Source organism: Maylandia zebra, linkage group LG23, assembly GCF_041146795.1.
Source record: "Maylandia zebra isolate NMK-2024a linkage group LG23, Mzebra_GT3a, whole genome shotgun sequence".
NCBI lineage: Eukaryota > Metazoa > Chordata > Actinopteri > Cichliformes > Cichlidae > Maylandia > Maylandia zebra.
In genome coordinates this window covers 9,294,451-9,316,015 of record NC_135188.1, presented here as the reverse complement: position 1 = coordinate 9,316,015, position 21,565 = coordinate 9,294,451, and the positions used below count along the sequence as shown (strand labels likewise).

At 37.9% G+C, this 21,565-nt stretch overlaps 2 protein-coding genes across 6 annotated transcripts in view; one reads left to right on the top strand and one right to left on the bottom strand.

Annotated features, from left to right (window-relative positions):
- palld (palladin, cytoskeletal associated protein) overlaps positions 1-6,196 on the bottom strand; it is a 67,126-nt gene extending 60,930 nt beyond the window's left edge. For 4 of the 5 annotated variants that reach the window (XM_023155629.3, XM_004557099.5, XM_004557098.6 and 1 more), the window contains exons 1-2: positions 5,983-6,195; positions 2,969-3,961 (exon numbers count right to left, since the gene is read on the bottom strand). In XM_023155629.3, coding sequence (XP_023011397.2) covers positions 2,969-3,960 — 992 coding nt within the window. In that variant the 5' untranslated portion in view covers position 3,961; positions 5,983-6,195. Of the gene's footprint in view, positions 1-2,968; positions 3,962-5,982 lie in introns of all 5 variants that reach the window. The other variant, XM_004557102.5, reaches the window with a different exon arrangement.
- Positions 6,197-10,024: 3,828 nt separating this feature from the next.
- Positions 10,025-21,183, top strand: anapc4 (anaphase promoting complex subunit 4). The gene is made up of 27 exons (XM_012920718.5): positions 10,025-10,289; positions 11,684-11,799; positions 11,956-12,061; positions 12,143-12,275; positions 12,362-12,436; positions 12,525-12,551; positions 12,646-12,690; positions 12,780-12,864; positions 13,886-13,993; positions 14,087-14,322; positions 14,480-14,522; positions 17,002-17,078; positions 17,167-17,267; positions 17,349-17,400; positions 17,490-17,545; positions 17,676-17,722; positions 17,936-17,992; positions 18,072-18,128; positions 18,248-18,341; positions 18,470-18,567; positions 18,672-18,733; positions 18,816-18,854; positions 18,954-19,055; positions 19,135-19,212; positions 19,342-19,509; positions 20,486-20,609; positions 20,811-21,183. Exons 2-27 carry the CDS (start codon positions 11,692-11,694, stop codon positions 21,054-21,056), a joined length of 2,424 nt encoding a protein of 807 aa, XP_012776172.1. The 5' UTR covers positions 10,025-10,289; positions 11,684-11,691; the 3' UTR covers positions 21,057-21,183.
- The last annotated feature ends 382 nt before the right edge of the window (positions 21,184-21,565 follow it).

Genomic DNA, 21,565 nt, shown 5'->3' with positions numbered 1-21,565 from the left:
TTACAGATGAAGATGCATGTCTGTTTTGAATGGTAAACAACTTGCTGCCATCTAGTGTTCACATTCAGTATCCAACACAGGAAGTGATAGCCCTTGTGCATCGATTATACTGACTGCTTCTCACTTCAAGAGCAAAAAATCAGTAAGAAAACCTGCTGCTAGGATCTGCACTCACCTGCAGAATTTTCCAACTTATTACGTCACAACAACAACTCAGTTTGTTTTCTATGGCACAAATATCATAATCTTTCTGTAATGTTACAGTGGAAAGGTAAGAGTGAAATAAGTCTGTTGTTTTCCACTCTTCTCTGTTTGTTGTATTTGTTATATAATGGAGCTACCGCCGGTGTGTCTGGACTCTCCTGTTTCCCTACACACTACCTTCATATTTCCCAAAAAGGTGTTAGGAGATGTAGAGTCTGGTGACTGAAAATGCCTAGTCATTGCATTGCCTGCATTCCAGTGCCTGGCTCATGACTATTTATACAGCCGCAGAGGAGGCCCCCCATATCCTACTGGGGAGATTCATATCTTGAGCATGGGGCTTTATAGCTTCTTGTTACACAAACACCTCAAATGAAATTCCATACTCAAAAATCCCTTTAAGTTGACCTGTTATGTGTTCACTTATTTGGTATAATAAATATGCTGTTATAATACAGGATGCTCATATCAAACATGGAAAAGAGTTTGAAATAATAAGGTCAGTGTATATTTATTACAGTTTTTTTCTACTCTCTGATTTGTATGATGTCAGAGGGGATATCCATAATTTGGTCAACTCAGGCACATATTCAACCATCTGTTTATGAGATGCAGTCAATTAGAAGAAATATGACTTAAAGGATGACAGGATAAAACAGCTTGTTTCAAACTGTTAATAAATTTTTTAAGATACAGATAAGGAAAGATAAGGCTGGAAATAACTTAAGCGGAACCACAATTGGCTCTTTAGGATCAGGGATGTCAAGCGTGTAGCCCAGGGGCCACAACTGGCCTACTGGATGGCTTTACAAAAAAACTAAAGCCATCATATTTACAAAATATGATTGGCGAATGACTCATGCTGTATCAAATATGATGGTATTCCTGTTGCAGACGGATGGTATTTCTAGACGCCAAGTTGTTTGGATAATAAAGAAGTAGAATATTATTGATATTTCATTCCACTTTAGATCATAACACCTTTTCATCCTTTTGTAGATCCAGTCTGATCCATACATTTTAATGCTACATATAATGAGAACATCTGAATGTGGGAAAACAGGCACTGTTGAAATACTTATTTTTCTTAACTATTTGTTTCGTAAATGGATGATTCATTAAATACGGACAATGTTTTTGCCCATTTGACCCAATAATGATCAAATATAAGTCTGACAACCCTGCTTAAATTTTTTGTCATTAAGTGAAGCTGAAGTTGACGTACAGTAATGCACAAGACATCCAGATTTTCAAGCTTCATGTAACCTTTGATAGCTTAATATAAGCAATAGAATGATTAAAAGAAGCACTTTGTGAAGTAAAAAATGTTTCTATCCAGTAGGTTAAAATAATCTTGAAGAAACTGTTCTAAAAATGTAAGTTTATTAGTTCAAATGTGAGAAAAGAAAAAGCTAAAGAATTAGAAGGATGTTGATGTTTCAAACAGACTGAAACTTTAATTACTTCAGGTATGTCTCTGTAGTAAACAGCAAATGTGTGGACTGAGATGTGAGAATGACTTATCCAGAAACAAGAGAGGAGTGTATTTTTAGTTTTCTGATGAACTGGTAACCAGGGGCCAGTGGTGCCGTCTCAAGAGCAATAACAGTTCATCCAGGCGTAAATTAGCAGCGTCTCTGCTTCATCTGGCACAGGTACCAAAGGACAAATGTGCTTACACAGAGTGGAAGTCCCCCCTGCTTGTCAACACATCGGCAACTCGCACCCCTCGCTCACCTTATCAGTAACAGCCAGGCCAGTGAGGCTGGATCCTGACAGTTGGTCTGTTGAGCATCACTGACACTGTGATTTAGACGACAGTTATATAGAGGTCAGTGCATTCTTGAGACATACTGATTTAACATCTTAGGGTCAAACTATCCTTAAAGGGTTATTTTAACCAAATTACAAAGGGCATGTTTGTTATACTTGGTGCTACTGATTCAGTGGTTTGTTTCATTTTGAGTTCTTGTTCTCTGAGATTTCTACATTTAAGATAATGAAATAGAGATAATAGGAATCTGTTTCTTTACACTCTGCAGCAACTGCAGCAGAGTAGCAACACAGCTAAGCTAAAGCGCAGGTTGGGGGAAGGGAGGGGGGATTAGTTTTGAGAATATTAGAAGATATACTGAGATAAGAATTTTTTAATCCCGTTAATTGTTTTGGCATCAGCCCCAAAAATCCAGGATCAGTCAGTTTGCTATATAATTATATGGTACAGCAAATTAAACCAAGAAAACATCATGTTTGTGTAAGTGACCACATAAGTACCAAGGCAGTACACAGACTTCATACAACAGTTTTTACAAGGTAACAACTTGAGGTTATAAAATATCCAGAAAAACAAACCAGCTTTAATTCTGCTGGGTTTTCTACAGCTAAGGACAACTTCTAGTTTCCTTAGTCTCACCAGCCAACTTTAAAGGAATAGACTTAAAATACAAATTATTGTCAACCGCAAGCAACTAAAAAAGAAGACAGTTCTTTTGAATCCTTGTCCTTATTCAGAAGTGCCTCAGTCCTTATTCAGTTAATGGGTAGTCAATACAACTAAAATCTACTTTTAAAAAGAGAGCTGGCTTAATAAATCTTAGTCTAATAGACACAAGTGGATCTTTTTTTTCATGGCACTAAACTTGAAAATCTATGAATTAAAAATCTCCATAAAATTAGGGAACCAAATACAATAATTATATACAAAATAGCAGGTACCCTTCATATGCAACCTGCACAATAAAATCCGGCTGACATCCAAACCTACCTGACCAATGGCAGGGGATTTCCTCTGACTCTGCACTCCAGACGAATGGGCCTCCCTTCTGCCACCTCCTGACTCTTCAGCTTCTGAAGAAAGCGAGGAGGTGACAGGGGTCCGTATACTGTTGGAGCTTCAGAATTTTGGTACCTTGAAGAAGCTGCCACTCCTGCTGGGACACCAGGCTGAGTGCCCGTGTCTGATTGGCTGTACTGTGCTTCCTCTTGTTGCCCAGGAGATAAAGAAGGACCAGAGGCTGATCCCTGAGGGACCGGCCGCTGGCTTCTTGGAGTCAGATAACCACTATCAGGAGAGGAGGAATCCTCCTCCATCCTTGCCTCTGAATGAGCAGGACCTTTAAAGATTGATGAGAGCTCCTCGATAAATGTGGCAGCTCTGCTGCAGAACTCCGTGGCTGAAGCCACTCGATCATTCAGCTCCAGGCTTTCATGAACCAGCCTGGGTTTATCCTGCTTATATACTGGTTGGATCGGTTTGTGACGTACAGCCTTCTCAACACAGGATGGAGCCTCACTGGACACATGTACAGGCTTACTGAGGGGGGCATTCTGGCTGGAGGAAACATTAACTGCTGCATTATCATTTGAGTTGGGGAATTTGGTCTGATGCTGCAGGTTTGGGCTTGAAGTGAGGTTTTCACTAGTTTGTGAGGGCACAGAAAGGGAGGGGACAGATTGGAGAGCCTGCTCCACTTCTGTTGGATTAGAGGGACCTGGATCTTCAGATTCGCATGTATCATTAAAGGCCTCCCGGGCCAGGTCCAGGCTACGATTAATCTCTTCAGCACTTAAGAAGGCGGTAAGATCCGGAAAGTCTCCATCTCCAGAATCCAGTTCTGTCACTGAGTCCAAGTAGAGTTCCCCATCAGAGGATGCCTCAGAAAATATGCCCCCATCACCCTCCAAAGTCGCGCCTGGTGGCGGGTCCTTTAGCAGCAGTGAGATGGGGAGTGGCTGATTCCAACTCCCGTCCTGCATCCTGAAATACACAGCAAATGTCATAACCAGCCATTTATACATGTTTACACAGCAGACAGTGCAGTTTGTAATCATCTGTAAAAAAAAGAAAAAAGAAAAAGGAAATGATAAGCTCACAGAAGAGAAGACAGCTTAGAAAATAGACTTTACTATGCTGTATCATTTGCTCACGCAGACATAGCAGGCAGCATGAGTCAAGCTGGTGTTGTTTGGACACAGTTGGTGGGTATTAGCAAAGGCCTTTACTGAAGTCATAGTGAGCATGACTGACATTTTTCACTCACCCCGCTCCTGTCAGGACATTTTATCCTGGGCCCCTGTTCTGTGTTATACTTTCCTCACACATGTTCCTTTGCCCCTCCACAGAGACTGCGATTGTCTTACATCTGTTAGGGCTGAAATACCTTTTATATTTGTTTTAAAACTTGTTCATATAATAGATATAAATACTAATATGAATACTCTTTTTATGAACACCAAGAGCTCATAAACCAGAAAAATGTCTGCCCTTCTAAACGAAAAGGTGAATTTAAAAATAATTTTTGTGGATACACTGATTCTTTCGACATTGATGTAAACATTGTTTGGGAGTTTAAGTAACAGTAGCATCAGTCCAATGATGGTATGCCAAAGAGCGATCAATAACATAAATGCATTTCCTGCTTATCCAAGGGTTGTGGGAATATTGGAGCCTATCCCAGCTGTCATGAGGTGAGAGTTGACAAATTCGTAAAATCGAGAGCTCATTCATATCCACGTCTATGACCAATTTAGAACCACCAATTACCCTCCACCTAAAAAATATGGTGCAGGTATGATATGCAAACTCCACAATGAAAGGTCGCAAAGTTCCATTAAGTTCAAACCATCATCCTTCTTACTGTGAGGTGACATTTCTACAGTGGCATGCACTACCATATTGCCATCATATGCTAAAACTATGAATGGATTAATGAAGGTATTGATGTTAAAAATCTAATTTGCTAGAATGTCAGTTAAACAGAATTGTAGAGCATTTTTATCCACTGACCCTCACCCCATCCCATATTATGATGATTTTTGGAATAGAAAAAGAAAAACAAAGGCTATCACATGAGACCATGTGATAGCCTTTGTAACTTTAACTTCCTATTATGCTTGTAAGAAGGTAAAATGCATACAAATTACTGTAAATACAGTCTATTTGTCGCCAGTCTACTCCAACTTCTCCATATTGTGCCAGAATACGTGATTTTTTTCATATGATGCTTCTTTATATGTGAGTTTGCTCTAGTCAAAACTGGAGCTTACTGGCGTCTATTCATGTGAATGGACAATGGATCACTTTCACATGTAGTTTAAAAGAGGAGTGTTGCTTCAGCTCTGATCTCTATGGCGACATCAAACCTAGATGTATGTATGCATATTGTAAAACTGTTGATGTAGTTACATATAAGACGCTGTGTAACACTCAGGGCCTCATGGCGTCCTGAAGACCAGCTGTTGTTATTTTTAATCCCCTGGGCTATGTTTCACAGCAACACTGCAACCCCACACACCCCAAGCACGGGGGAGAGGTTGCTACCTTTAAACACACACAGGTATAGCTGCACTTGCACAAAATACACTTATGGCAAAGGACTAAACCTGGACAGTGTCCCAAAGGCAACAGCAGCAGCAGCGCAGTGATAATTAAATATGAATAAACACTGGGTTTGGCTGACAAATGTTAATAACTGCCATTGCTGCCCAAGTTACTGCTACCTCCTTATCTTTTCTACAGTTCATGTTTTACATTATTTTACAATCTCACAATGGTATAAATAACAGCACAAATTCTTCAGAGTGAGAGGGAATCAAAATGCTCTTAAAAACATGTCAGAGGGGATACTGTATACATGATGCTTGAATCTGACTGAGAGACTATATTTAAAAACAGCTGTACTGTTACTGTCACTGTCAGATTAAATAATTTCAGTCACACACTTGATAAATAATAAAGAAACATAAACATAAAGCACCGATAAACAGAAGAAAGCATACCTTCGGGTGTTCTGTTCGTCCTCTGTTTGCTCTCTCCTGGTTTTGTGGGTCCAGGTTTGTCTTGTTTAAGTAAGAATGAGTCGAAAAAGAAGCTTCTCTTTCCAGAAGAGCAGCCTTATTAGTCAGGCAGGCAGCAGGATCTCTCGGGTTCAGGGTCCAATAGCGTACTGCCTCTGCAGTGGCCTGCTGTCCCATCTGTCCCGGTCCCTAACTGCTCACTGTGTGGGGCTATATTTGGCCCCTGGCTCAGGTTTCACAGCCAGAATACTGGCACGAAGAGATAGTGTTGAGGTAGTCCAGGGGAACAGGAGGCGGCGGTGACATTTTTATACTGAACCAGTATTTGTTAATTAAAAACTGTAAAGCCATGCTGTTATAATACTTCAGATTGCACACCTGCAGTGTACTCCTATAAGCCCTTACCAGTAGGTTTACAACACCAACTAATCTGTGTAGTCAAGATAAATAATATGCATCCTGCAGAGTATGTCATTCTCTATCTAGTAGAGCCATCTGACACTAAAGTGACTTGTTAGTGTTGCCTCTATGCCCAACTGAGCTGACCCACTGACCCCAGACCCTCCGCTAGCTGGTTTGCCTAGAGGCATGGCATCCTACAATGGTCCTGGGACCAACACTTGGGTCAAGCTCAGGGTTCAGCTTCAGTTTAGTCAAGGTCAGTACTGTAGACATAGCAGTAAAGGTCTAAATGCAAGTGATTGCTCCAAAATTCATAATTTAATTCCTTACATTTTAAGGGCATCAGAGAAAGATGGCAACTGCTTGTCACAGGGCTGATAGCCTCTACGGTAATGCCACCGTACATTTGACACAAGATACTGTGTCAAATGCTACAGGGTGGAGGTAAACAACATATAAGCAGATGTTGTTGCTTTTGATATATATACATATTGTTCAAAAGCAGGATGCACAGAAATATAAAACAGGAAACAATTGCGACCAACTACCTGCGTCAGAAAAATAAACAATATGAAATAAAGAGCAGCAACATTCTTACTCCTTATTTGATTAAACAAAAGAAAAACACTGTGTGGTGTTTGTGGGGTGCATCTAATTGCGTGTTTGCACCTAGCCAAACCACTGGCACTAATAATTACTTCAAAAACACAATTAACTTCACCTAGTATCTGCTTGCAACCTTGCAAGGTCCTGTAGCACACTGTTAACCTGCGCCCATGCATATGTTTCAGTTTTCAGTTTTATTTGTCATATGCAAGTTAGCACAGGGTCAACATTACAATGAAATGTGTTTGATGAGCAGCAGTCACTCAGCAGCATGGTACAGTAGAAGAAAATATAATAAAATAAAATAAAAAAATAAAAAAATAAATAGAAAAATAGTAAAGAGCAAAATATTAGAGAGACGTGGTAAAAGAGAAAAGATGACTAAATATATATGTATCTATAAATATAAATATATGTACATATGTACATATGGGTAGTAATAGTAAAATTGCAGTTATAGCGACTAGTGATCATTTTGTGCTTTACTGTAATGGTACACAAAGGCACCTTTTAAAAATGTATTCAATTATGTATAGGAAATACACTATTTATATCCTGGTTCATTCACCACCTGCTTTGGATGTTATCAGTACATTCAAAGGACTTTATTAACAGTAATCAGCTCCACAGATATTAGCCAGTACACTTGGGAATGAACACGGGCATTTGTATAGTGCTTTTCTCAAAAACTCAAGGCTCTATTTATCTCATACACAAACCCACTCTTACTGTGTATGTGAGTGTAGAGTATAGATATATGGAGATCCATAATTAGCCCTAAAAGGTATATATGTGTCAACTGTGCCTTTAGAGAGACAAAAACGGAAAGGCCAGTACAGTGGGGTAGAAAGACGCAGACAGTGAAGGACCATGCAGCCTCACTTGATCTATTTATGGGCCACTATCACATTTTGTGCTCTCAGAGCTATTCTGGTTCTTCATCAATCCACTGATTACAGTCAAGAGTAGGCGATAAGTCTGGAAGGAATTTCCTCTGTAATAACTATCTAGTCTGCACGCACAGACACACCAGCTAATGAGTAATCTTACATTCAACTTGCTTGTCATCCTACCCCACTTAGCAATAACTTTGTAAGGTATCATTTAAAAATAACCACATTATTTAGCAATGACTTCTATGCATTACAGTTTGTGGTCTACTGTATGTAAGAATAGCCATGGAACATTTCCAGGAATCCTTTATAGGCTACCATGTGTGCAAAAGGTCTTCCATCATAAATTATATTTACAGTGTTTTGGTTATAGGTAAATGGTCAGACATAGACATCATTTGCTAATGCTTAGAAATATCAACACATCTATGTATAATTATGTAATGTCTAATTTTGTATAACATTAAGCCACTGGGGTAAGATTAATTCTTAAAGGGCTTCTAACAGCTAAAAACAACTTACAAAAGTACTTGTCTAATACAAAACAGCAATCCAGGAACACACAAGGAGTTTGAAAGCACACAGGGCCAAACAGGGACAGACAAACTGACAAGACAATACAGGACTCACTCAACACATGTAAAACGAATGAGGTCAAGGCAGACAATCAAAGAAAACAGAAAATGTCAGAAAAAAGGTAGGGAAGAAAACTAAGACTACGACAAAACAGATGGAAACAAAGACAAGGAAGTACATGAGACACTAGGAATAAAAGAAAGGATATTAAAAAAATCAGGAGCCAAAACTCAAACATGTGAAAGGAAACCAGAACTACTACACACATGAATCCAAAAGATTAATGCAACAGAGAATTAAAAGGTTGTTCTTTTGACACAAAATAATGAAAATGTTTCCCATAAGTAAACCAGGTATACACCCAGGAGGTCAAAAGCACCTGAGTTATTTATTACAGCTGAAGTGTTTCTACTGGTTCTACTGCTGCACAAAAACAGACATGTTAAAACGTGCATAAGTGAATGTGCACAACACAAAACAGTTTCTTTGCAATGGATTCCTGAAGATTAAGAATGGCTAAAACTCTTCAGTGTCAATTTAAAATGGCTTTGCACATCTGTCTGCTTTTTTAAGTGCTAAAACTGTTTGCTTCAGTCTTCAGTTGTTTTTAGACTCATTAAATTCAATCATTAAACAATACAGACATAAAATTTACAAGTCTCTGCTTTTTTTTAGTTGTTTTATAACAATACAGAAAGAACCATGTGTTGCATATAACAATGACAATGACAATTATATATAGCACATTTCATTACATGAAAAGTCGACATGCTTAAAATAGAAAATGAAAAAATATTAATAACTATGTAGGTTTAAAGTGCCCTAAGGCAGTGAAAACAGCAAAGCAGAACAAAACAAAATGTAAAAGAAAAATGTAAAAAAACAAACAAACTTATAAATTGTAGGACTGTGTGAATAGAAAGGTTTTTACTGTGTTTTTGAATATGCATACAAATTGGTCTCAAATCAGCGGGTAGCTTGTTCCAAAGAATAGGGCCACAATAACTGGACCTACCTTTAGCATACTTAGATCTGATTCTAAGAACAGTTAAAAAGTCTAAATCTAATGACCTGAGAGGTAAAAAAAAAAATTGCATTGCAATAATCTAACCTACCTGATGTGAACACATGGACCAATTTCTCAGACTCAGCTTGTGATGGGAATTTTCTAACCTTAGATATATATTTTAGTTAAGGTAACCTTATTGATGTGATTGTCAAAACTGAGATCATTGTCCAAAATTATGCCAAGGTTCCTGACTTGCTCACTGTGTTTCAGAAAAACTGATGACAAATAAGAAAAAAGTTTTTGTTTTTGACTTTTTGGACAAACAACACGTATTTGTGTTTGTTCTAAAAACATTTGATAAATCCAGCATTCAATGTAATCGATGCAGCTCATTAGTTTGTACAAACATTTTAAATCATCAGAGGAGATAAATGAGAAGTACAACTTTGTGCCATCTGCACTTTTCCAGTTGTCATTTCAAGTTTCATTAAATTGCGTTTCTCTCTTAGTAAATTTGTCCCTTGCTTTCCGCCGTCGCTCCGCAATGATTGGTTAAAAGAAAAAAAATGGCGGCGTCCGCGTAGTTGTAAAAACATCGCGAAGCCGTATTAAAATTAAAATTTCGGCGGCGCAAGACAATTTGGAACTCACTGTGGCGTATTATGGTTATCATATTTCTCCGCTTGTAATGTCCTAAATCATAAAAAATATTATCCATGGCCTTCTTTCTGCATTAGCTTGCTAGCAAAACCGCTAGCATAATATCAGTGGAACAGAAAGATCTCATCTGTCAGCTTTAAACGGTAAGTGAAGCTTCAGTTTAGTTTAGATTTAGGTTGTGGATTAGGTTTAGATATTTTATTTATTTTTATTTTTTAATGCCTGGCTGTTTTTAACAGAGATCATAAGAAGTAACCTCATGAGGTTCAGGAACCTGTCAGAAAACTATAAAGAATCAGTCCGTATCAGTCAGTGAATCTGTTTATCTTAATCACTGCACTATAACAGTGGTGTTTAATACGATCTCCATAATCATATTAGAGGTCCACAGATACAGATTTGTGACAACTTAAAGAAAAGTTCTGAATCTTTTGACACTGTGTTTAAGGGGATCTTTTTTGGCGTATGAGATCATTTTACGGGCATGGTTTGGCTCCACTTGCCCTCTTTGGCCTGGGTGTTAAGCATAACTCCCAAGGAACAGTAGTGACCCACTGGATGCCGTTGCAGTGGGTAAAAAATTGCAGTTATGTCAGAAATTACTGCAGTTTTTCAAAATACTCTGCTTTACTTTTTTTTTTCCTTTAAAAAGTTCAAAGTATTTTTAGATTTAGTTTCAGTTTTTTTGAATCATAAAGACATTCAATTTTAAATTCAATTCAGTTTTAATCATATAGTGCCAAATCACAACAGCAGTTGCCTCAAGGTACTTTGATATGACACCCCAGTACAAGGGCCAGTTCAGTATTCAACTGAAAGTGGCGTGAGTGTTATGTAGTGGTTACCACATTTACCTTATTTTAAAGCTCCCTGGTAAGTGAGAGCGTTACATCTGGTGCAAAATCTGCCAAATCAAACTTGTGGATTCATCTTGTTTTCAAGGGAGAAAAGGGGGCCACCAAAAGTTAAATGCTAGTGGTGTGAAGAGGCTAATCTCCCCTGCTACCTTTTCTCAAAGACCCCTAACTGTCTTCTCCCCGAAATACCTGTACAAAAACTTTGGTTCACTGCAGAAACTTTTTCTTTGGACAGTTACAATGAGTATGTTATCTGCAGGCTATATGTTTTATTTAATTTTTTAAATAAACTAAGATACCTGACTTTAGTTTTTCCTTCAACAACACTAATAATACAATTAAGTAGCTAAAAAAATTGAAGCTGTTAATTAATTAGGTTAATATACTTTTTGCAAATAACTGATTGATAGTAGTGTCTGATTTGTGAATTGTAATAATATTGTTGATCAGTATCACAGTGAAAAATTTATATTTTTTTCAAGGGAGGTAATGAACATACTATTTGTTTCTGCTGTCCAATAAAGAGTTTGACTTAAGCACAGTAGTGTCATTCTTCAACAAAAGCTCAGCTGATTTTTTTGGCTTTGACACAAATAAAAGCAAAACTGTACAGAGAAAACGTTCACGAAACGCTTAACAAAAAGTGTGTTTTTCAAGTATTTTTATTAACATTTTTTCAGCCAACAAAATGCCTGCCTTCCGGCAAGTAGGAGAGAAGCAACTTCCTAACCCTGTACTGTGTATGGCATGGTCTCCAAAGAGGGATCTGATTGCTCTGGCCAACACAACTGGAGAGGTAATATTAAAACAATTATTCTGAAACACAGCTCAGTATTCTGTGTGTGTGTGTGTGTGTGTGTGTGTGTGTGTGTGTGTGTGTGTGTGTGTGTGTGTGTGTGTGTGTGTGTGTGCTTTTTAATACTTTAAATACTTGGCTTATGTTTTTCCATAGTTGCTGCTTCACCGCTTAGCTGGTTTCCAGCGTGTATGGACCCTACCACCCAGTGAGTATACTGGCAAGGAGATCACAGCGATTGCCTGGAGACCAGATGGCAAAAGTAAGGAGTGACTGTGCGCATCTTTTGCTTTTTTTAGTCATGTGTTTGATGGAATCATGATGTAATATATCCTCTCTTCAGTTTTGGCATTCAGTCTTGGAGACACTAAGCAGGTAGTCCTGTGTGATGTTGAGAAAGCAGAGATCCTCCATGTGTTTCCTATGCAAAGTCCTGTAACTTGCATGCACTGGATGGAGGTGATTGAGGAGAGCAGGTATGCATCGATTGAGGCTCAGGAACCAAGCCAATGGTGTGGAGGGTGTGTAGAATAATGAGAGTGATTGTTTTGATGTGTTTCAGTGCCCTCAGCTCTTTTTACAACTCTGAGGATGAATCCAAACTCTTTCTTCCCAAACTACCAACTCTCCCCAAGAGGTAACTGCAATATTAATGGCACATGCAATTATAAGAAAACAGCTCCTTGGATGAATTATTAATATTTGTCCAAACTTTTTTTTTCCAGCTATAGTACAACTTCAAAGATCTTCAGGTGGGAAAACATTTTAATAAAATGAAGCTGTTATCCAATGTGTGATTTGATCATTTGTGTAGCAGCTGAGTCTATTTTTCTATCTCTTTCACAGTGAGGAAAAATCTGATGAGATACTTAAACTCCTGGGGGAAGTCCGGTAAATAATCAGTACATGAACAAACAGTTGTATCTCAAATGCACTGTGCTTTGTAAATGATTTCACCACCTTATGTTGTTTCCATGCAGGCTGAACATACTTGTTCTGGGAGGAAATGCAAGCTTTGTGGAGCTTTATGCCTATGGCATGTACAGGATTGCCACGCTGGAAGGGGTAAGGCTTTTTTTGCTTGTTTGCTTGTAAATCTACTTTACACTGATGACATTTTCATTAAGTGGCTTCCAAGTGAAGGAAGACCAAAGGACGCTTTTCAAAATGTCTTTTTATTTTGAGTTTAATAAGAATGTTATGATATCAGCAATAATCAGATATTGTGACAGCCCTAAATGATATAGATGTAGAGCTGTGCTAAGCATGCTAATCTGGTAAAAGCTATGAGTACATCAGATGGAGTTTATTTTTTTGTTCATGATCCAGTTCTGATAAAGTGAGCAGGCCTGTGAGTTGCTTTTGATATTCTGCCTTGCCAAAGAAAATCCAGAAGAGAAACTGTAGATCTGAAGGACTGTTACACCCCCTAAATGTAAGCGTATGTTATTGCAGCACCAGCAGCTCATATAATGTAAACATCAGCTGTGTGAGAAATGTAACGAAACAGAAAGAAATGTACTATTAAGCCTATATGCAATGCAGAAAATTGGTTTTGCCACATTATTAGCACAAGAGCTCCAAAGTGGTATGGATAGAGGTAAACCCTGTCTTCCTCACTGGGCAGGTATTAGCCACCAGAATTAACAATTTAACGTCAGACTTCATGTCAAAAGCAAACTATTTTAGGACCGCTTCCCTTTAAGCCAACTTTCTACTGATTAGTGGACACTCATAAACAGACAGTGTGAACTATGCTCACAGCTCAGAACCAGGGCTTTGTGTCTGGGGTGACCATATTTCAGACATTGCCTCTCTTTGACATCATAAAGAGCCACAAATAAAAAGAAGACTGTCTGAAATGGACTATTAAAACCATGCTGACCTTATTATTTAAAACTTTGGCCTTATTTAGTATGGGCATCTACCATTACCAGTAGCTATGTGACAGAAAATGAGGGAAAGAATCCCCTATGGTCCACTTTAAATGGTGAAACAATAAATCCCACAAATTACTATCTAAATTGCACAAAAATAATATTGATTAAACTTTTGCTGCTTTTGTTGCCGTAAAAACACCCTGCAGGTTTTGGGAACGTGCCGGAGCCTGAGTCTGTCCAGTGATCTTAAGTCTCTGTCTGTCATCACAGAAGTCAGATCTGCTGACGACAACCCAGAGATCTGCTATGTTCAGGTGAGACGGATTGTTTGACTTCGCTTTTCCATTTTCTGACATCCTCTCTGCTTTTACCTAAATTTCTCTTAAACCGATGTCTTCTTCTTCCAGCTGGACACAGGGTTGTTGTCAGATTGCCTGCCTGAGGTCACCAGGATGGCACGCAAGTTCACCCACATCTCCACCCTACTGCAATACCTGCACCTCTCACTTACCTGTATGTGTGAGGCGTGGGAAGACATCCTCATGCAGATGGATCTTCGACTCACTAAGTTTGTGCAGGAAAAGAACACAAGCACTCAAGTTCAAGATGAGTTTCTGGAGCTTCTACTGTGGGGGCAGTCCAGGTGGGACAGAATTACGTTTTTTTTCTGCTGTTTGGATTTGCAATGTCTAGAGTGTCCTGTAGATGGTAGCAACACATCTTGAGCTGCTAACTCAGCGTGTTGTTCTGCAGCAGTTTGAGGTAAATCATGCCAGACTGCTCTCTTTTTTTACTTGCAGCCCTGAACTGCAGGCTCTTCTCATGAACCAGCTGACAGTCAAGGTGAGGCTACAGTCCCTTTTCTTCATGGACTCTTCTGCTAATGTGGCAGCACATAAATGTGTCTTTTCCTATATTAGTTTCTATTCCTATTAGTTAGTAACTTTTTTAGCATTTTAGTAACAAAACTGTGAATGTGTCTCATTATATATACATTAAATGGTCTGAACAACACAAATTTCTGCATTTCAGTTCATATACTGGCATACATAAGTGATACTGGGTAAACTTTCAGTTTACCTCTGTACCTTGCTCCGTCTCAGCTCCAACACTCCTTCAAACAGTTGCTTTTTGCCATAATTTTCCCTCTGTGGACTTTGGACATGGAAAACTTTGAAGGAGCCAAACTTAAATACACTTTCAGTTGTGGTCAGAAGTATACATGGGGATGAATGTCATGGTAATTTTTGACTTTTAATGATTTCTTTGCACTGTTCTTTTTCCAGTGAGGAATGATTGGAAAGCATACGTCTTTAATGACTTAAAAAAAAAACAAAAATCGGGTGTAAAATTTATTTTAGGTTTTCACACAGGGTCAAAATACATACAGACTCACATAGGCATATTCACTTAACTCTTAATAAGTGATGCTGAATATTCTATAATGTATTTTAACTTGAGGTTTATTAACCTCTTCTCAGCTATAACAGATGAAACTGTTATAGCTGCAAAGGATGGGCCGATATCATGTTATGCCCTGTAGGTATGGCCATATGCATGTCAAGGCAGATGAATTAATACTTTTGGCAGTACAGTATAAATAAAATAAAATTTTATTTATATAGTGCTAAATCACAGCAGCAGTCTTTTTAAGGCGCTTAATATTTCTCTGTATACAATACAGGGAAAACCCCCCTATGAGTAAGCACTTGGCGACAGTGGTAAGGAAAAACTCCCATTTAACAGGAACACTACCTTCCAATTCTTCAGCTTCACCTAAAATCAACAGCTAGATGGTTGAAACTTGGGCAAAGTTGGGTGGTCCAGTAGGACAATGACCCCAAATACACATCAGAACTGGTTTTGAAATGGATAAAGCAGGCTTCTTCTGAAATGGCCTTCCACAAGCTCTGACCTGTGGAAAATCTGTGGACCTGCCAGGAACCCAACCAATTTAAAACGAACTGAACCAATTCTGACAAGAAGAGTTAAATCTCTAAAGTTGAATCTTTCCATTTCAGAAATATCCTTTTACAATGGCCAGCCACTCCCCAACGACTGGTATTATCCAGCCTTGTCCTTATTGTTTGTGTTACTGGGTTACCAGATTTTCTCATCTGGTCTTGCACAAATTTTCTTTTTGGAGTGAAAAATAAATTTCATCCTCCATTAAAAAAAAATTGTCTCCACTGAGCAGATCTGTAGGTGCTGGCACTTGTTTTATACATATTTAACCAATCTGTTTCCATCATTGTAATATTTGCTTCCATCAGATCTTAATGTATCATAGCATGTGTCTTAAGGGATTGCAAGCTGATTCTTGTTTTTTAAAGTTGTTAAAGATGTATGCCGTGTAATTACTCCACCCTGGAAAAAGAACAGTTCAGAGAAATCATTAAAGTCCTAAATTACCATGACATTCATGCCCATGACAAGCGTGTGAGTGCAAGCATCCCGGGGAACATATTGTTTTTCTTGAGAAGCCTGGGTTATTTGTGTATTGTATGCTATCTTGTTTATCTGTTGCACTTTAAATATGTCAATTGTGCATGGCCCCTGCAATGAGCAGTGCCATGTTACTTCCTGGTTAAATAAAGATAAATAAACAAATAAACCTAACACACAGACCTACCTAAACTCAGCTTTGCCATACATTTATGGTAAAGACAGTTTAGATTAAACTCTAGTGTTATTTTAGTTTTTTGCATCCAGCTGTTTCTAGAAGTCTTTCTCCTGAGCTTATAACAAAGCTGAAGTGTCACACAGCAGCAGTGTCTATTCAGAAGTGAAAGAATCATGCATTCTTTTACTTATCTGACACAACTCCCATGGCTTAAATAAATAACAAATCATTCCTAACATGGAGAAGGGATGTAACAGCAAATAACATTGTGTATATCACTGTCTGAGTCACACTCTAAGCACTATAATAAGCTGCCATGCTGTAGCTCATGTCTAATAAGCAAATTAAGTGTGTATCTGTATAGGCTGTGACATCTGTAATTTTTATAATAACCTACTACTGAAACTCTGACATGGTTAGATGTCACTTTCAGTACTCTCACAACTCATAGGATAGGTGTGAGTACTGTGTGCCATTCTCTCAGTGCTGTGAAATTATCCAAATCAAGGCTTCAGGTAAATTATGTAAAAAGGGGCTTTTTGTCCAGTTGGCAGAATACCGTCACCTTAACATATTGATGAAGCCAGCAATGTTTTGTCTCCAATGTCTAAAAACGGCTTAAGAAGCATTAAGGTATACGAGTTTGTGAGAAGTTGAAAATGATGGGGTTTTTTTATTTAAAATTAATTTCTATTACAGGGATTGAAGAAGCTTGGACAGTCCATTGAGTCTTCCTATTCCAGCATCCAGAAGCTAGTAATAAGCCACCTGCAGAGGTATTTTGTCTTTTACTTTTCATCATGGCTGCCCTACCCTTTGACTGGTTGTCATTTTAAATCTGTCGCTCTCTTTTGCTGGCTGCAGTGGCTCAGAGGCTCTGTTATATCACCTCAGTGAGGTGAAAGGAATGGCCCTGTGGAAACAAAAGTTTGAGCCCCTCGGCTTGGATGCAGCAGCTATAGAAGGTGCATTTCAGGACATGCACAATGATTTAAAACAGGTTTTTTATGTCAGTAGTCACATGTGTGTATTTTATTTTATTTTAGGCGCTATCACAGCAGTTGGATCCTTTTCCCTGAAAGCAAATGAACTTCTGCAGTAAGTTCAGGACCGTAATTGAGTAATGCACATGTTTTTTAGAATTAGTGCTTCTGTTTTCAAGTATAATAACTTTTTTTGCCATTTAGGGTGATTGACAAGAGTATGAAAAACTTTAAGGCCTTTTTCCGTTGGCTGTATGTAGGTAAGAAATAAAAAAAAAAAAAAGAATTGTTGATCTTGAAACATTTAAAATAATTATTGTGCATGTATGGTCTTATTTATAGATTTGAAATTACTGTTTATATGCTCACACACTTTTTGCTTTCCCACAGCAATGCTCAGAATGTGTGAGGAGCATGTGCCACCAGAACTCAATAAGGTGAGCTTTATTTTTTTATTTATTAAATGTTTACTAGAAGCAGTTAACAAACCGTTCCTCCTGTTCAATGTATGGTAATCTACATCCCAGCAAATGAATTGCACAAATTGACATAAGGAAAATAATGTTAGAAATAATGTTATTTTGATTTAAGTGTTCATGGGATTATTTTAACATCCATTATTTATCTAAACATGTTGTTTAACTCCTTAGATGACTCAGAAGGACATTGCCTTTGTTGCTGACTTCTTGTCTGAGCATTTTAGTGAGGTGAGCTCAGCATAATATCAGAAACATGCTAATAAGTTTAAAGACTTTTTTAACTTTTTAATTTAATGTGGTTTAACAGAATGAGGAACTCTTCGGTCGTAAAGGGAAGTACTTCAACGTAGAACGAGTTGGACAGGTAAATGGTTTTGTACTGTTTATCTTTAGCTGGTCTTTTTTTGTTTGTTTATTTGTTTGTTTTTAATGGAACTCCTGCTTGACCGCATAGTGGTTTGTCTTTGCTAATAACATTTACAGTACCTGAAGGACGAAGATGAGGACCTTGTGTCTCCACCCAACACAAAGGGGAACCAGTGGTTGAAGTTTTTACAGGACAGCACACACCTGAAAGGTGAATTATCACCTTTGTGCGTTTCGGAGTTGGGTTAAATTCTTTGTTTTGCGTGAAACTACTTAAATGTTGATTGTACTCAAAATACCTGTTAGTTACCTGATTAAATGTTTCATTGGTTTATTTAGGGAGCCCTTTGCTGTTTCCTTCATATCCCCAAAAGTCTTTGCACTTTGTCAAGAGGATGATGGAGAATGTGATTGAGGATTGTCTACAGAAACCCGCAGTAAGTTTTGTGCACTGTAGATTTCTGCAGTCATTCAAAATATAAGGCTGGCTGGCAATGTTGTGTCCTCTCTCCTCTTAATTGTTTTGTTTCTTTGTGTGTAGGAAGTAATTGGAAAGTCGGTAAAACAAGCCATCTTTTTGCCCTTGTACAACGTGCCAGAGAGGTATAATCTTATGTGTAAAATCTGTTGTATTTTAAATATAAGCCATACACTGAGACTAAATTTGTATTTACCTGTTTTTTAGCTCCGAAAACACTCCTCGGCTTTTTGAACTTCCATCTTTGTATGTAAAACACAAACATCATGCAGTTTTTTTTGTTTTTTTTTATCTGTAAAAGCAAGATGGGGTTTTAATTAATGTTATTCATTTGTCAACCTATAGGTGGAATGACAAAAAGGCCAAAATGCATTATGTTGTGTTTTGCATGCCAGAGATTTCACCCCACAAACTCTACCTGTTACGCAGAGGAACTGACCCAAACAGGTACATTTCTGTAATTCAGTAAGTACTTTTTAGATATTTGCTTTTCATTTCTAACCTCATTTGTTTTATATTTTTGCAGACCTATCCCAAACAGCGTCATGTCGATTAATCTCACCCATCACCTTGACAGTGGGGATGATGGAAATGCTGCAGACCAGTGAGTCACGTTTATGTTGTTCCTTTACTGTATTAACAGATATAAATGCAAAGAAATGTGTTTATGTGAAAGGTGTTTATGCAAGGCCAAAAGATTTTAAGGTGTGTTTTTTTTTTTTTTTTTTGTCAGGTCTCATTATTTTTACAGCTACCTGGATGCTCGTTTTTATGACGATGAAATGCTAACTGTGGTCTTACAAGGATCTGAAGAACTCAACGCCATGCGTGTCCTTGCTCAAATTCCAATTTCTTCCAGCTTAAGCTGCGAGACAGAATTCAACTGGGAGCCAAACCTGAGGTTTGTGTTTACGAATTTTTTTGATTTATCTTCATTTAATAATTATAAATCTTTTTCTGACATTTAAAAAAAAAATGCAGATACACAGGTACATGACACATACATCATCAACGCAAACACTCTAGGAACACCAGCGAGTCCCATCCAGGTGCAGTCTGTAGGTTGATTACCTTTTTCTTGCATCCCAAATTAGAACTTGAACGGCCCACCTCAAATATAAAACACCCTACTTTTATTTGAAGTAAGGAATAAGTGGATTTGTAATTTTGTTACTGTTTGCTCTACAAAAGTAGTACCAACATTCCTTTTTGAACATTGCCTGGACAGCCTTCCATTGTTTTACTTTTATTAAATCAATTTTTAGATTACATATTTTCGCACACCAAAACTGAAGCACTGAACAAACTTCTTGGTCTATAGCACATAACAAGCCACGATATTATTAAGATAACCCATGAAAATGCTCTAAAAATTACCAACAAGTACACACATAGTGAAGCGGTCCAGTTTCTTGACCAACAAAGCAGAGCTGAGGCATGTGAGACACTGATCAGCTCCTGCTGTTTTTTTGTCAGGACACTTGTCGAAGTTGCCGTACCTGTAACGCCACGAATCTATGAATGACTCATAAACAAAAATTCTCCCCACGCCCCGAAAATTGTCCAGTGCTCATAGTTTGATAACCTTGATAATCACATTGCTCTCAAACCATAACCAATGACATAGCATTGCTGGTAGTCACAACCATGTTTGTTGTGTTTATCTAATTAAACCACCAATTTTAAGGTGCTGAACCTCAAAAGTGTATACATATATTATATCACTTATAAACTACTCGCATATTCACAGATTATTAAGTACTATTTTATTAAATCTTTTGGAAGTACTTAAATGTAAATGTAGTTGGTTTATGACATGTTGTAAAGCTAAAACTTTAACTTTAAAGTGCACATCTAACCTTGGCATATATTTACAGGCTGGACCAACAGAGCAGTTCCATCCCGTCCCAAGGCCTGGTGTTGGGTAATCAGTGGCGTGAACTGGAAAACATGAAAGCCCAGTTTGTAGCTGTTAATGGAATCCGCAAAGTGGCCTGTGTGGTAAGAATTCACATTATATTTAGTTTATGTGGATTTTGTTTCACGATATCATGAGTCATCTGCACTGCTGTGTTTTTCAGTGATCAGTCTAATGTCGTTTAAGCCATTTTCAGTCTTCTCATGTTTCTCCGGCAGTGGGGGAATTCCAGTGAATGAATATTGTGGACTGTGGCCAAACATTTACTTTTTCTTTCCCGACAGCTAAGTACCAATCTGAGGCACATACGTGTTTTTGAGATGGATGTGGAAGATGAGGATGAGGAGGGAGCTGACTCACAAAATGCCAGTGCTGATCAGGAAGGACTGGAAGCTACCATGAGCAGCCAGGGACAAGGAGAGGAGGAGAATTTGGAGGCTGAAGGTGGGGCTGGAGAGCAGGAAGAGGGAGAAGGTGTTTTTCAAAAATCTAAGGAGCACCTGGAATCAGAAGAGGCCCTGGATAGCTGAGAAGCTATCTCCAATAAATTAATCTACAGCTTTCTTTTTTGTTACTTACATTTTGCTGTTATTGTTGTAGTTTTTCACAGCATTTGTAAAAAATAAATAAATAAATAAATGAAGATGTAAAAATAAAGCTATATTCTCATGTTTGCTTTATCTTGACTAGTATTTTTTAATGGGGTCCCACAGGAAGGGACCCACAGCGAGCATTATTTAAAAATATTTGGATCCTTTTTTTACATAAAGTTCTCAATTATACCTTAATAATAATACTTTAAAAGTTTTGTCATCAGATTATCAGAAGATGAAGGCTAGTATTTAATTTTACACTGCTATGTAAAAGTCTTTAACAATCCCTTGTAAGACCTTGTAATTTTTTGATTTTTAGTAATTTACAAATTGAGCAAAAGTTCTGAAGGCCTTTTTCTTTGAATGAAAAAGCAGCCAATGTCCAAGCATTTAATCTGTTCCCATTTATTAACTGATACTGTGAAAAAGGCAAAAAAAAAAAAAAA